This window comes from Budorcas taxicolor, chromosome 8 (genome assembly GCF_023091745.1).
Source record: "Budorcas taxicolor isolate Tak-1 chromosome 8, Takin1.1, whole genome shotgun sequence".
NCBI lineage: Eukaryota > Metazoa > Chordata > Mammalia > Artiodactyla > Bovidae > Budorcas > Budorcas taxicolor.
In genome coordinates this window covers 115,243,249-115,255,961 of record NC_068917.1, presented here as the reverse complement: position 1 = coordinate 115,255,961, position 12,713 = coordinate 115,243,249, and the positions used below count along the sequence as shown (strand labels likewise).

Sequence of the window (12,713 nt, the reverse complement as noted above, 5' to 3'; positions counted from 1 at the left end):
AAGCATCAACTTGTAGGGACATCCCTGGTGGGTCAAATGGTAGAGAATCTGCCTGCGCTGCAGGAGACTTGGGTTCGATCTCTGGGTCAGGAAGATCCCCTGGAGGAGGGCATGGCAACCCACTCCAGGATTCTTGCCTGGAGAATCACATGGACAGAGGAGCCTGGAGGGCTGCAGTCCACGGGGTCACAAAGAGCTGGACACGACTGAGCGACTAACACCCGCCCCCCCCCCCCCAACACACATCAACTTATAACCAGATCGTGCCTGTATGGCTCCCCACCCAGGGTCTGGACGGCGGCTCACCTGGACTCAGCTATTTTTACTGCAGCTACGTTTCTAACAGCCACTGGAAACGTGAGGTCCCACTGTGAGAACAGATTCCCTGATTGTGTTTGCCACCGGGCTCTCAGACGCGCCCCGCGTGCAGACGTGACCGGGGCCCAGCGACCCTGCCGGGCTGGCCCTGGGCCCAGGGTTCCAACCTCAAGGACCGGGTCCCCGCTGTTCCCAGCTCCACAACCCTCGTTCTGAACGTGGATGACAGGGGTGCCCTTGGGGGGCACGCCGAGCCCGGCTCTGACAGAGGCTGTGACGCTCTTGTCAGAGACGACGTGGCAGAAGCCGGTGGTGTGGGCAGGGGTCCCACAGGCCATTCTCTGGGAGGTCTGAGTGTGCACGCGTGCGTGCGTGCACGCGCGTGCGGTCCCTTCCTCTCCCTGACCCTGACGCCGGCTCTAGACGAGGGCGCTTGCCTCTCTGGTTGCTCAGAGGCTGCGCGGCCCAGCCCCTGGACCCTTCAGTGAGGCCCCCACCACCTCCTTTGGTGTCAAGGAGGACACGGCTCGCCTGTCCCTGCGAGAAGGCGCTAACCCGCCTCGCCGCGCCTTGCCCCCCGCAGGCCTGCGAGCTGGTCTGAGGGCCCGTGGAGGGGCCTGCCCTGCTCGGGGGTAAGAGCTGCCCCGTTTGCGTCCTGCGGAAGGTCCGCGAGGGCCCTGGGAGGGGACGCAGCCGTGCCCGACTGCCCCGGGGAGCACCTCCTGGGAGTCAGACCCCTCAGCGGCCGACGGGTGCAGAGACGCTGTCTGTGTGTCCGTCTCCGTGTTCACTGACACCACGCGGACGAGGACTTTGCTTCTCTTCTCTCAGTTTCCTCAGCGAGCACCCACCTCCCCAGCGTCAAGCAGGAAGACGCGTCTTAGTCCCGCGGATGTGGAAGGCCTCGACGCAGGTGTGGACCGAAGAGCTGGACGTGAAGCCTCCTGCTAACTGTGCGGCCTTGGAGGGGGGGTCTCAGCTCCTCGTCTGAAGCGGGGAGAGGCAGTCCATCCCCCGGGATCTCTAAGGGTGTTTTCTGGAACCCGAGTCGTGCGGCCTTTGCTCCCTGGGGCGCCGCCATCCGTGGCAGGCTTCTGTGGGGACGGGTCTTGGGGGTGTCGGCCTTACTGCTAAGGCTCCTCATTCTAGAATTCTGTGCTGCTTCCTTTCACGGTGCCTACTGCCATCCGGTTCCTCGCAATTTTTAAAAAATAGGTGATTCTCATCAATCAAAAGCCATCAGATACTGGAAAGAAAAGAATAAGGACTGGTGTAGAGAGCGTGGACCCCTTTGTGGGTGTCAGCTTCTCAGCATTTGAAGGACAACGGCTCAAAGGTGTCACGTGTCTGTCCTATGGAAAAGCAGCAACCACAGGCGGGAAACCAAAGGCCAGAGGCAGGTCCCTTCAGGACAGGTCCCTCCAGGACAGGTCCCTCCATGCCCTGCAGGGTGGCCTGGAGCCGACCAGGGTAGCTCCTGTGGGGGGACCACCTGCCCCGGCCACCCCGCGCCCCCTCCTCCCCCTGGGGCCAAGGACTCGGACCCGAAGGCTGGTCCCGAGAGGGAAGAGGCGGCCGGCCCCAGCCCCAGCCTCCCCCTGCTTGTCTCAGGAGTAGGACAGTGACAGGGGCCCAGCCTTGCTGGGGGGTGGGTCCCCCGAGTTCGGGCTCAGGCCCAGCTCAGCAGGCATGCCACCTCCAAGAGGGTGCCTCCTGAAGGCCCATGGCCCAGGGGGGTTTGGTTTCCCTAAAGGGACGCAGGGATGATGAGGAATCCCACCAGGTGCCGCAGGCCGTGCCCCTGCTGAGGGTCCTACTCCCGCAGTGGGTGGAGTCGGCCCTGAGGACAAGCCGTACAGAGTGGCTGGGCTTCCCTCGGTTTGCACGTGGGGCTGGGCCGTGGGACCCGGGGTCCGCCAGCCGACTCTGCCTGCCTCGAGGGCGCGGCACTGCTTCAGGGTCCCCGCGGGACCGTCCACCCGGAGGGGCTTGTCCCCTGCCTTCTGCTCCGTAGGAATCCCGCCGCACCACTGGTTCATCATGTCTTCAGAAATCGGAAAGAGACACCATGATGCGTTCGACCTCGGGCACATTGGGAGCTTGCAGCGGTTCCACGCGTGGGTTCCCTGTGAGTCGCCACGGTCTCCAGGCTGAGAGACGCGTGGCTGAGGGGGCCTTGGCTTCAGTTTGCTCGAGAAGGACCCTCACAGTGTCTTGTGCCTGTGGCATCTGTAAGTGGCAGGAAGGAAGGGAGACACTTGTCTCCGGCCCTGTCCCCTGCTCAGCGCTTTGGGGCCCCCACGCTGCGGGCTCTCGTGAGTGTCCGTGTGTCCAGGGTTCTCCCAGGACCCCTCCTCCTGCCTCTCTGGGCACATCCTCCGCTGCACCCTGCACGTCTGGACGTACGTGTGTATCGCTGTCACGAGTCACACACCTTACGTCAAAGGGCGGGTGTCCCTTTGTCTCGAAATATCCCTTCTGCTGGATGACGGTGTGTGCCGTGAACACTCAGTAATTAGACCAACAGAGCATCTTCGATGTGGCCTGGAGTGTCGTATTCTACCTGGCCACGAGGTGACCCCTGCACACCTACCTCTGTGCAATTGCTTAACTAAGTGGTCATTTCTGAAATCAGCAACAGGGTGAGTCTCCCCACCAGACCGAAATCCAGCCTGAGCGCTTGCTTGCTCATTCCTGGTCCTGGGCGTCTTCTCCATGGCCCCACCTCCGTGCTGTGCAGTGACTGGTAAGCATCCATTTGCCTTGTGTCATCGGCGTGTGGCCTTAGGGATGGTCACCAAGGGCAGGGCCGTCTGAGATGCAGCCGTCGGGTGGCCCCAGGGCCTCTGTGTGGCCGCAGAAGTGTCTGCTCGCTGCTCCCAGCTCCCAGCACCCCTGCGGTTGGGTGGGGCTACTCATTCCCGCGGCTGGGGGGGGTCAGAGAGACTCGGACGCACCTGGAGCCCCACCTGGGCTGGAGGAGCCCCGGGCAGTGAAGCTGCTGGGCCCCGATGCCCACCCCTGCTGTCCTTGCAGGCCTGCATTTTTATCATTTGAAATCTAAAGACACTTGTCTAGACGTTCAGGTGCAGTGTCCCCCTCAGGGGCTCTGACCCTCCCTGACACCCTTGGCTGTGGGTCTGGTGAGGCCTCTGCCCCCAGGCTTGGAATGTGAGATGGGGGGTGGGGGCAGGTGGCCGTGACAGAGGACAGAGCCTCTCACCTTCCGCCTGGCCCTGAGCATCGCCCGGAACCTGCTCCTCACTGAGCTCCGAAGGGTCTCAGCCAAGGCTCAGTCTCGGGGGTGGGAGGATGCTGGAGTCCGCTCACAAGAGCGAGATCATTTAAGAGGAGGAAGGCATGGCTTACCTTTCAAAACATGCCTTTCCCCAGAATTTTCTAGCAATAGCATTGTTTAAAAAATTACCAATCTTCTAAAAACTTTTCCTTTTACAAAAAAAAAAAAAAACAAACTTATTTCTGAATAAGAAGGAAGTGCTTTAAAAACAATTCTCTCATATTATTTGCTGAAGGCCACAAAGACACCTCCTCCCCGCTCCTGGAAACACAGACGGCCCCGTCTTGCCAGAAACAAACTCCTGAAACCAGTCCTATCCTCATGTCCTTCAAGCTCCGCTCCTCCTTGTGACAGTCTACCCCGAGGAAGGGGCCAGCAGCCACAAAACTATCTGCAAAGATGCTTATCCCACCTGATCTATAACTTGGAAAAGTTAAAAACAAACGCTAGAGAGTTTCTGGAGACCAGCTTGGGGCCGCGGACCCAGCTGTCGGCAGGGACGCAGGGCTCCTGGCTCGTGATCCCGCGGCAGGGTCTGCGGCTTCCAGCCCCAGCCTCAGCCAAGACCCCGTCCACACACCAGCTCTGAAACGTAGCGGCCGAGTACCCACCACAGACGGTGGAAGGAGCCGTCATCCCTGACCAGAGCCGCACCACACACCCACGTCTGCTGTATGTGCTGAGCGGCTTCAAAGCCGTAGTTACACGTTTGCAATCATCAGTCAAGAAATCAGGCCTAGATGATAATTCCTTTGTTTCATCTTAACCAATACAGATTGTAAATATGAGAGATTCTCCAAGTCCTTGCCTGAAAATACCTATATTCCTTCTCTTTGAATGCAGAATTATTTTAAAAGTATATTTAATTTTATCCAGTGTCAAACATCTGCCCTGAAATGCATTACCTGTTTTATTGACAGTTTTAAACACACCGAATCAGTCACACTGTCTTCTGAAATATGTAACAAACGTGGCCAGGGCCAGCAAAGTGTCCACTCGGGCAGACCTGCTGGAGATGAGCAGCACACACTTTGTTTTCTTGGGGTGATGGCCAGGAAGCTTTTTTTTTTTTTTAAATAGAGGATTTACTGTGTGTAAAGGTGAACTGCCATCACAGTCCTGAAGTGTGTGTTTGCACACAGACAGTTCATCATAAGGCGTCGATCAACGGTGAGTCTGGGAAACCCACTTGCTCTGAATCCTCACTTCATACAGACCAGTCCCTAGAACTCCACCTTTTAGCTTCTCTGCAACCATGCATGCAAGCTATCAAATGGTAAAATAGGTGAGCCCTAGCTTCTGACTTATAATATTAGTAGGAAGGACAAGCACGTTGTAAAGCTCAGGGATGGGCAGTGCCCAGCGATGTCTTATAAAGAATGAAGGGGCTGTGGGCGCCCTGGCTCCTGGCGGGGTGGCTGCGCGCACAGAATTCTTCACCCACACCCAGGCGTGCGCCCTGCTGCACGGCAGTCCTACATTAATTAGAGCATAAACAGACACTGCAGTGTTGCCATGCACCCAAGCGGATCTTCATTTTTCACATGCGGGGCCCTACTAATTAAAATCAGCTTTGCAATTAAATGTGGAAAATTGTGTTAAACTTTCAAGCGTGGTTAGAAAAAAATGCAATTATTTTTAGGGTTTTTTTATTTTAATGCAAATGCAAATTCTATCCCTGTGAAACCAGTGGATGGGAAGTGCAGGATCCCTATTTTTCTCTCTTCCTCTGCCTCTTTCTTTCTTTCTGATTATCCAGGCTCCTCTCAGTTCCACCGCTGTCTCTCCTGGTGCCTGGCTCCGTTCCAAGGCTTTTAGTGAGAGCTCTCTGTCAAGGCATGAATAATACAGCCCCCAGGCTGCCGGCAGCCTCCAAATGAGGCGTGCGTGCATCAGGAAGGAGCCCTCAGCTCCAGCTCCAGAACAGGCTCCCGTGAAGACAGGCGATTATTTACCCGTGGCTGCCTCCACGGCAGCCACACTGGTGGGCGCGAAGGTCGATGAGGTGGAAAAATCCGGAGGAGGAGCACGCAGCCCGAGCCAGAGAGAATCCAATAATTTTCTAATAGGAAAGAAATCTACCGTTTGGAGCTTTTAATTTTAGGATAAATTGATTTCATTCTGAATTTTCTAAATTGGGAAGGATTTAAATATAATACCAAGGCCATCAACTGGCTTTTGCAAGACTCTGCAGCTAGATTTCAGGTCAACTATCTCACCAGAACCCTTTGCTCAACAAACAATAACCTGAACAAAACAGCTGTGAAGGGCAAATGTGAATAAAATCCGTTAAATGTCAGAAGTAAATTCAGAGGGTTCACAAACCAGATGATGTGAAGAATAAACCCACATTAGGGATTCCCCCACCCCCCACACACATTCTCCTTCGTTGGAGACTTATATAAAAATCGCTGTTCAGAAAGAAGTAAGTAAAGCCAGGTAGTTTCAATGGTCCAGCATGCATCTGACTGCTAAAAGGAGAGCTAAAATGTCAAATTCCTCTACATTGCTTAATATTTATTAATCCGTGATAGATTTTTTTCAGATTTCTTTTGGCTGTGGAACATTTTTAAAGTCTTTATTGAATTTATCACGATATTGTTGCTGTTTCATGCTCTGGTTTTTCGGTTGAGAGGCACATGGGGTCTTGGTTACCCGAGGAGGGACTGAACCCTCGGCCCCTGCACCGGAAGGTGGCCTCTTAACCACCAGATCACCAGGGAAATCCCGATCTGTGATAGATACTAATAAATATTGTTCCCATCTCTAATTTTTACTAGGAAATTTTATAAAGACTTTAGAACAATAAGGCTTCTCTGGTGCCTCAGATGGTAAAGAATCTGCCTGCAATGCAGGAGACTTGGAGTCAGTCTCTGGGTCGGGAAGATTCCCTGGAGGAAGGCACAGCAACCCACGCCAGTGTTCTTGCCTAGAGAATTCCCAGGACAGAGGAGCCTGGCGGGCTTTAGTCTGAGCGACTAACAGATACATACAGGAGTAGCAGTGGAACAATAAACGAGCCCTGATTTTGACAACGAATTTAGTATCTATTTATTCACCCCTTTGTAACATCAAGTTACACTGTATCTTTAACACAATATTTTATATCAACTTGGGGACAGAAAATTGTGATTATAAGGCATTAGCATATTCAATCTCGGTCAAATTTTCAAGAGTGAATTTTGGCAGGAAAGTTTTCACGTCCTACATTCTGGCTATCCTTGTAATAAGGTCATGCAATTCTCTGGTTTATTAAACAATCTCTTTTTCAGGTACTTGAACCAAACGAAAGCAATCACAGATGGAGTGAACTGGGGCCTCTTGACTCCATGTCTCTGTCCGTAAGATGCCCATCTTCAGGCTTCCCAGGTGGTGCTACTGATCGAGAATCTGCCTGCCAGTGCAGGAGACACAAGAGACGCGGGTTTGATCCCTGGGTTTGGAAGATCCCCTGGAGTAGGAAATGGCAACCCGCTTCAGTACTCTTGCCTGGAGCATCCATCCTGTGGACAGGGGAGCCTGGCGGGCTGCAGTCCACAGGGTTGCAAAAGAATGGGGTGCAACGGAGCACACACACAACCCAGGACAGGCAGAGACCCCAGTCCCCAAGGCGTGCGGTCAGCCGCGGTCTTGCACTGGGCAGCTCCCCCTGCACTTGGCCTGTCCTTGCTGGCTCAGGGCCCCAGTCTTGGGCTGGCCCTGTGTCCTTTACCCCTCGCCTACAGGCGGTCTTCCAGCCAACCAACCCAGAGCCCAGCGACTTCCTCAACTCCAGGGTCACCGACTCTTCCTCCATGTCTTTCATTTCCTTCCTGCCACCCAGGCTGTAGGCCTGGAAATGCTCTTTTCACCCACGGCTGTTTTAGACGCTTACAGGTCACCTGTCTGCCTGCACAGCAGGAACGAGGTGGCCCCAGGAGGAGAGCAGGGATCCAGAATGCGCCTCTGCCTGAACGTGGGTGTCTAAGAACCAGACTCTGGGAACTCACTTAGATGGTGGAGGGTTAGTTTTGCACCTGCAAAGACAGCTCTGGGACTGGCCCCCACGTTTGAGATGCTAGCTTCGGCATCTCTCACGTCAATACCATTCTGGAAGAGCCGTGTGTCCTCAGGGCCGTGGAGTGTGCAGAGTCAGGTGTGCGAGAGATGTGAGACGTGAGTGGAAAGGAAGAGGTGGGATTTGCTGTGGGCGGAGACTGACACCGCATTCTGGTTCAAGAAAGAGATTACTGCTGGCCTTGACCGCAGACTCCACGATGATCCCGTCAGAACTATGTGCTAACAACACAGAGCCTAGAGAATCGGCCGTGTGTCTGGATACTGACAATGCTTTGGAAGATAAAGGCTGGTGGCTTTGTCCCTGATCATGTGGGTGTGAAAGTGTTAGTCACTCAGTCGTGTCTGACTCTTTACAACCCCTGTCACCCACCAGGCTCCTCCCTCCATGGGATTCTCCAGGCAAGAATACTGCAGTGGGTGGCCATTTCCTTCTCCCAGGGATCTTCCCAACCCAGGGATGGAGCCTGGTCTCCTGCGTCGCAGGCCGATTCTCTACTGCCTGAGCCACCAGGGACGCTGCCCACATGCATCAGGGCATAGAAGTGCTGACTGAGCTGGGACCCTTGTGGTCAGTGTGCAGGGATCCAGAGATAGATGGGCCTCAGGCCCAGGAGGGTGGCCGGGAGGAGGGACGGGTGTGGTGCCTGCGTCAGACGCAGAGGCTCGGTCACTGCTCTTCCTCTCTTTCACCCCAACTGCCTGGCGACTCGGCACCACGTGGGATACTACGTCCAGCCCCCTGATGTTGCCGGAGTTTCTGGTAAAACCGTGTCTTCATTTCCCTTATGTTTCCCCCAGTTTCTCTCTCTGATTCACCCTTTGCGCAGTTGTGTGTATGCTTATCAGGCAGCTCAAACTGTGAATGATGAACAGAAACAGATACCCTGAGTCGATTATCTGTAGTTCAAGGACATGGCTTTTGGATAAGGCAGAACATCCAATAAAATAAAGTAATAGTGTTAGAAGTTTAACTCCCACCCCTTCGTTTTTAACCAGAACTGTAAATCATGAATTCCTTGGGAATTCAGACTATTGATGAACTTCACAAGTATCACCCAGTGGTTGGTCCTCCTCTGCCCTCTCTTTCCGGTTTCTTATGAACCCACAGCTCTGCCTTCCTTACCAAGGGAAAACGTCACCCATCTCAGCATCCACAGGAAACCAAATCCCCACTTCAGTGGCAAGACCACGCCCCAGGGCCACGGCCTCTGCCCAGGGACACAGACACTGCCCGGGGACACAGACACCGCCCGGGGACACAGCCACCACCCAGGGCCACGGCCTCCGCCCAGGGCCACGGCCACCTCCCAGGGACACAGCCACCACCCGGGGACATGACCACTGTCCAGGGCCACCACCACTGCCATGCAGGCCCTCCAAAGCAGTGAAACGGCACACTGAAACTCTGACCAGTATTTGATTCTCTTAGGAATTATGCTAAAATAAAGATTACCTGGTAGACTTCATTTTACTACTAGAAATCAAATTTCCAAAAAATTTTATTTTTTACATTGTTAATTCCCTTCACTTGCCTCAAATTCATTTTCGCATGTTCAAATAGCTAGATATCAATATACTAAAAGAATGTCTTTACACTCAGCTACAAACTGACATGATGAGTGAGTAAAATGAAATTGTGGCCTTAACAGGAGCACATCCATTGAAAAGTGCGTCAGTAAAAACCCAAGTGTTGGCCATTCAGTCATGTCCAGCTCCTTGCGACCCCGTGGACTGCAGCCCGCCAGGCTCCTCTGTCCATGGGAGTCTCCAGGCAAGAACACTGGAGAGAGTTGCCATGTCCTCCTCCAAGTAAAAACCTGCAATGATGGGCAATTTCATCAAGACCCAAACTGCTGGTCCTATCTGAAGATGTCTCAGGTGCATTGAGCCTCAGCAGGGGGCAAGGTGACACCTGTGTTAGGGGCGGTGCAGGCATTCACGTGCACGAGCAGCTGTCAGAGTGCAGAAACTATCTTTTCAAAATGAAAGAAACAAAGCCAGATATAATTGAAATCTCACAAATCTGAAATAGCTACAGTCAAAAGATGTTGATGTGTACAAGAATCTTACCTACTACAAGGACCACCTTTGCAGTCTGAGAAATTCAAATGTCACCTCTTAGTTAAAAATTTCTGATAATATATAGCCATTGAAAAACAGAACTTAGAAAGCCTTACACCTCAGTGAGATTCCTGGGAGAGGAGTCATATCTCTGACACGGCATTCTGAATGGCAATGAGCTTCACAGAACACAGTCTGTGGGCTTCCCAGGTGGCCTCAGTGGTAAAGAACATTCCTGCCAATGAAAGTAGATGTCAGAGACTTGGGTTTGATTCCTGGGTTGGGAAGATCCCCTGGAGGAGGAAATGGCAACCCACTCCAGCTTCCTTGCCTGCAGAATCCCATGGACAGAGGGGCCTCCTGGGCTACAGTCCACGGCGTCGCAGAGGGTTGGATACTACTGAGTGACTTAGCAGGCACGCAACAAAGTCTGCGACTTTCTTGTTTTAAAACCGAAGAAATTGAAGCCAGTGCAGGTGGCGCTAATGGTCAAGAATCTGCCTGCCGATGCAGGAGATACAAGAGATGAGCATCTGATCCCTGGTCCCTGGGTGGGGAAGATCCCTCAGAAGAGGAGATGGCAACCCACTCCAGGATTCTTGCCTGGAAAATCCTACAGACAGAGGAGCCTGGTGGGCTACAGTCCACGGGGTCACAAACAGTGGGACGCGACCGAGTGACTAACGACATACGAAAGGTAAACAATTCACCCAAAGCCCCCGGGTCACTAGTGGCAAAGAGGAGACTGAGCCGAGAGTCTGTGTCCTGGGGCCCCCAATACGCCTCCTGATTCACTAACCCCTTTCACTAGTAAAACAGTGGAAATTCCAGTAATTGCATACATTAGGATTCATGGTAAAAATAGCGCCATTTTAAATTTAAAAATTAAAATTATTATTGTTTTAAAAATTTCCTGCTTTTGGCTGCTTCTGTGAATATTCTCTAAAATTTCATCTACTTCGCTCCTGCACAACTGAGGGCATTCTGTGCTCTCATCAGCGTCGAGTCTCAGAGGAGGGTGGAGCCTGGCTGCCTTCAGCTGGCCCAGCCTCAGCCTAAGCACCATCTTCTGTACAGGAAGAGGACCCCGGGGAGGAGGTACCCACAGCCCGCCTCCCACAGGACCCATCATGGGGTCCAGGATCACGGGAGCACTGTGGGTAGAAATGCAAAGGCTTGAGTCAATTCTTTGGGAGATTCATGAGTATTCCTGCAAAAGTGTGGTTATGACACCTAATTAAAACTAGCTGACATCTAATTAAAACTTTTTAGCCAAATTTAATCATTCCTTCTAGCAGCAATATAATCAAGTTTAACTATTGATTAATCATGAGATGATTGGGCTTCCCAGGCGGAGCTACTGGTAAAGAACTCGCCTGCCAATACAGGAGAGGTCGGAGACCCCGGTTCAATCCCTGGGTCGGGAAGTTCCCATGGAGAACATGGCAACTGACTCCAGTATTGTTGCCTGGAGAATCCCATGGACAGAGGATCCTGGTGGGCTATGGTCCGTAGGGTTGCAAAGAGTAGGACACACCTGAAGTGACTTAGCAGGCATGCACACAGGAGATGATTAGGGGGAAAAATTCATTCATAGTTGGCTAACTTCTTTTTCTCTATCGTAAACATAAACCGGTCAGGTTTTAAAAACAGGATTTTTAAAAAAGAAGATACTCCTTCATCAAATAGCAAATACTTGAAATAAGCCATGTATTTAAATCAGATAATTTGATAATTTTGCACAGTAAGATAATAATATACATTAAATATAATAATTTAAGTCACACAATTCTCTTAAGCATGGCTAGCTGTTCCTCCAGTCTGAAACCGTTTCATTGTGGGTGCCCATTAAAATTCCCTGCCTCCCTAAACGCTAGCACGGGGGATTCTGGAGTAATTTGTAATTTTCCCTTGATTTTGCTGAAGGACAATCATCATAATTGCTTGATTTCACCGGTAAATTAGCGCTCAGCTGAAAAGGAAATAGTGGGCGAGGCCGCGAGGACGGTCGCCTGGGGCTGGAGCACCTGCCGCAGCACCTGGGCCCGCGAACCCGGGCGCGCCCCTGGAGGCTGCTCGGCCGGGTGACAGGCTCGCAGCCCGGGCACCGGGAGTCGGCCACAGGTGAGCCCTGGCCGTGCACGCTTCTGACGCACCAGGGCGGCGACCTTCCGCAGAAAGGGGAAGCTGCCTCCTACCACAGGGCGCGGGGCCCACCAGACGAGAACCTTCCGGCGACCTGCCCCTGCCCTGCAGCCTCGGCTGAAGCCTCGCCGCCACAAGCCCCTCCCCGCCCCGTGCTCCCGGTGTCTCTGAAATCTGGGCTAACGAGCAACATCACCTGAGCCCTAGAGCCCATGAGCCCCTGGAGCTTGGCCCGGCCTGGCCCTTCCAGCCCAGACCGTCCCCCGCGGCCGCCTGGGGCCTGGCCTTCCTCCCCCCGGACGGTCGAGCTGCCGCCGAAAGACCAGGAAGGCCGCCCTTCACTCCACCACCCGAGGCTCACCATCCTGAGCTACGGAAGGAGAACGCGGGACAAGACCCCCGGCCCCCCGCGAACCAGGGGCAGGCGCCGCGCCGACCCCGCCTGTCCCCCGCGCGGGCAAACGCTGCCCCAGGCGGCCGTCCAGCGGCTCCCAGAGCCCCGGGCCCGGCGCGCGCGGAGCCCGCGGCCTTACCTCCTGTGTCGCGCGTACTTTCCGCTGACGTGGCCGCTGCCGTCACAGCCGGGGGTGGGACAGCTGCAAGAGGAAGGGACGGGTCACTCAGGTGCCCCTGGACGGCGGGCCGGGGGCGGGGGCGCGGACTCGCAGGGAAGGCCGGCCGCTGGGGCGCGGGGGCGGGCCCCGGGCCCGGGGGGCGCGGAAGCCCGCTCTCAGTCAAGGGGTGCGTTCTCTGAACCCCCGCTGGGCACACGTGCGGACCACTGACCTGAACAGCTCCTGGATGGCCGGCTCCACGGGAACTGCCGAGAGAG

General features: G+C 54.1%; 1 protein-coding gene across 1 annotated transcript in view; it reads right to left on the bottom strand.

Moving 5' to 3' along the window:
* MYT1L (myelin transcription factor 1 like) overlaps positions 1–12,713 on the bottom strand; it is a 128,649-nt gene that overhangs the window by 115,711 nt on the left and 225 nt on the right. The window contains exons 2-3 of the mRNA XM_052644495.1: positions 12,668–12,701; positions 12,415–12,477 (exon numbers count right to left, since the gene is read on the bottom strand). Coding sequence (XP_052500455.1) covers positions 12,415–12,477; positions 12,668–12,701 — 97 coding nt within the window. The remainder of the gene's footprint in view (positions 1–12,414; positions 12,478–12,667; positions 12,702–12,713) is intronic.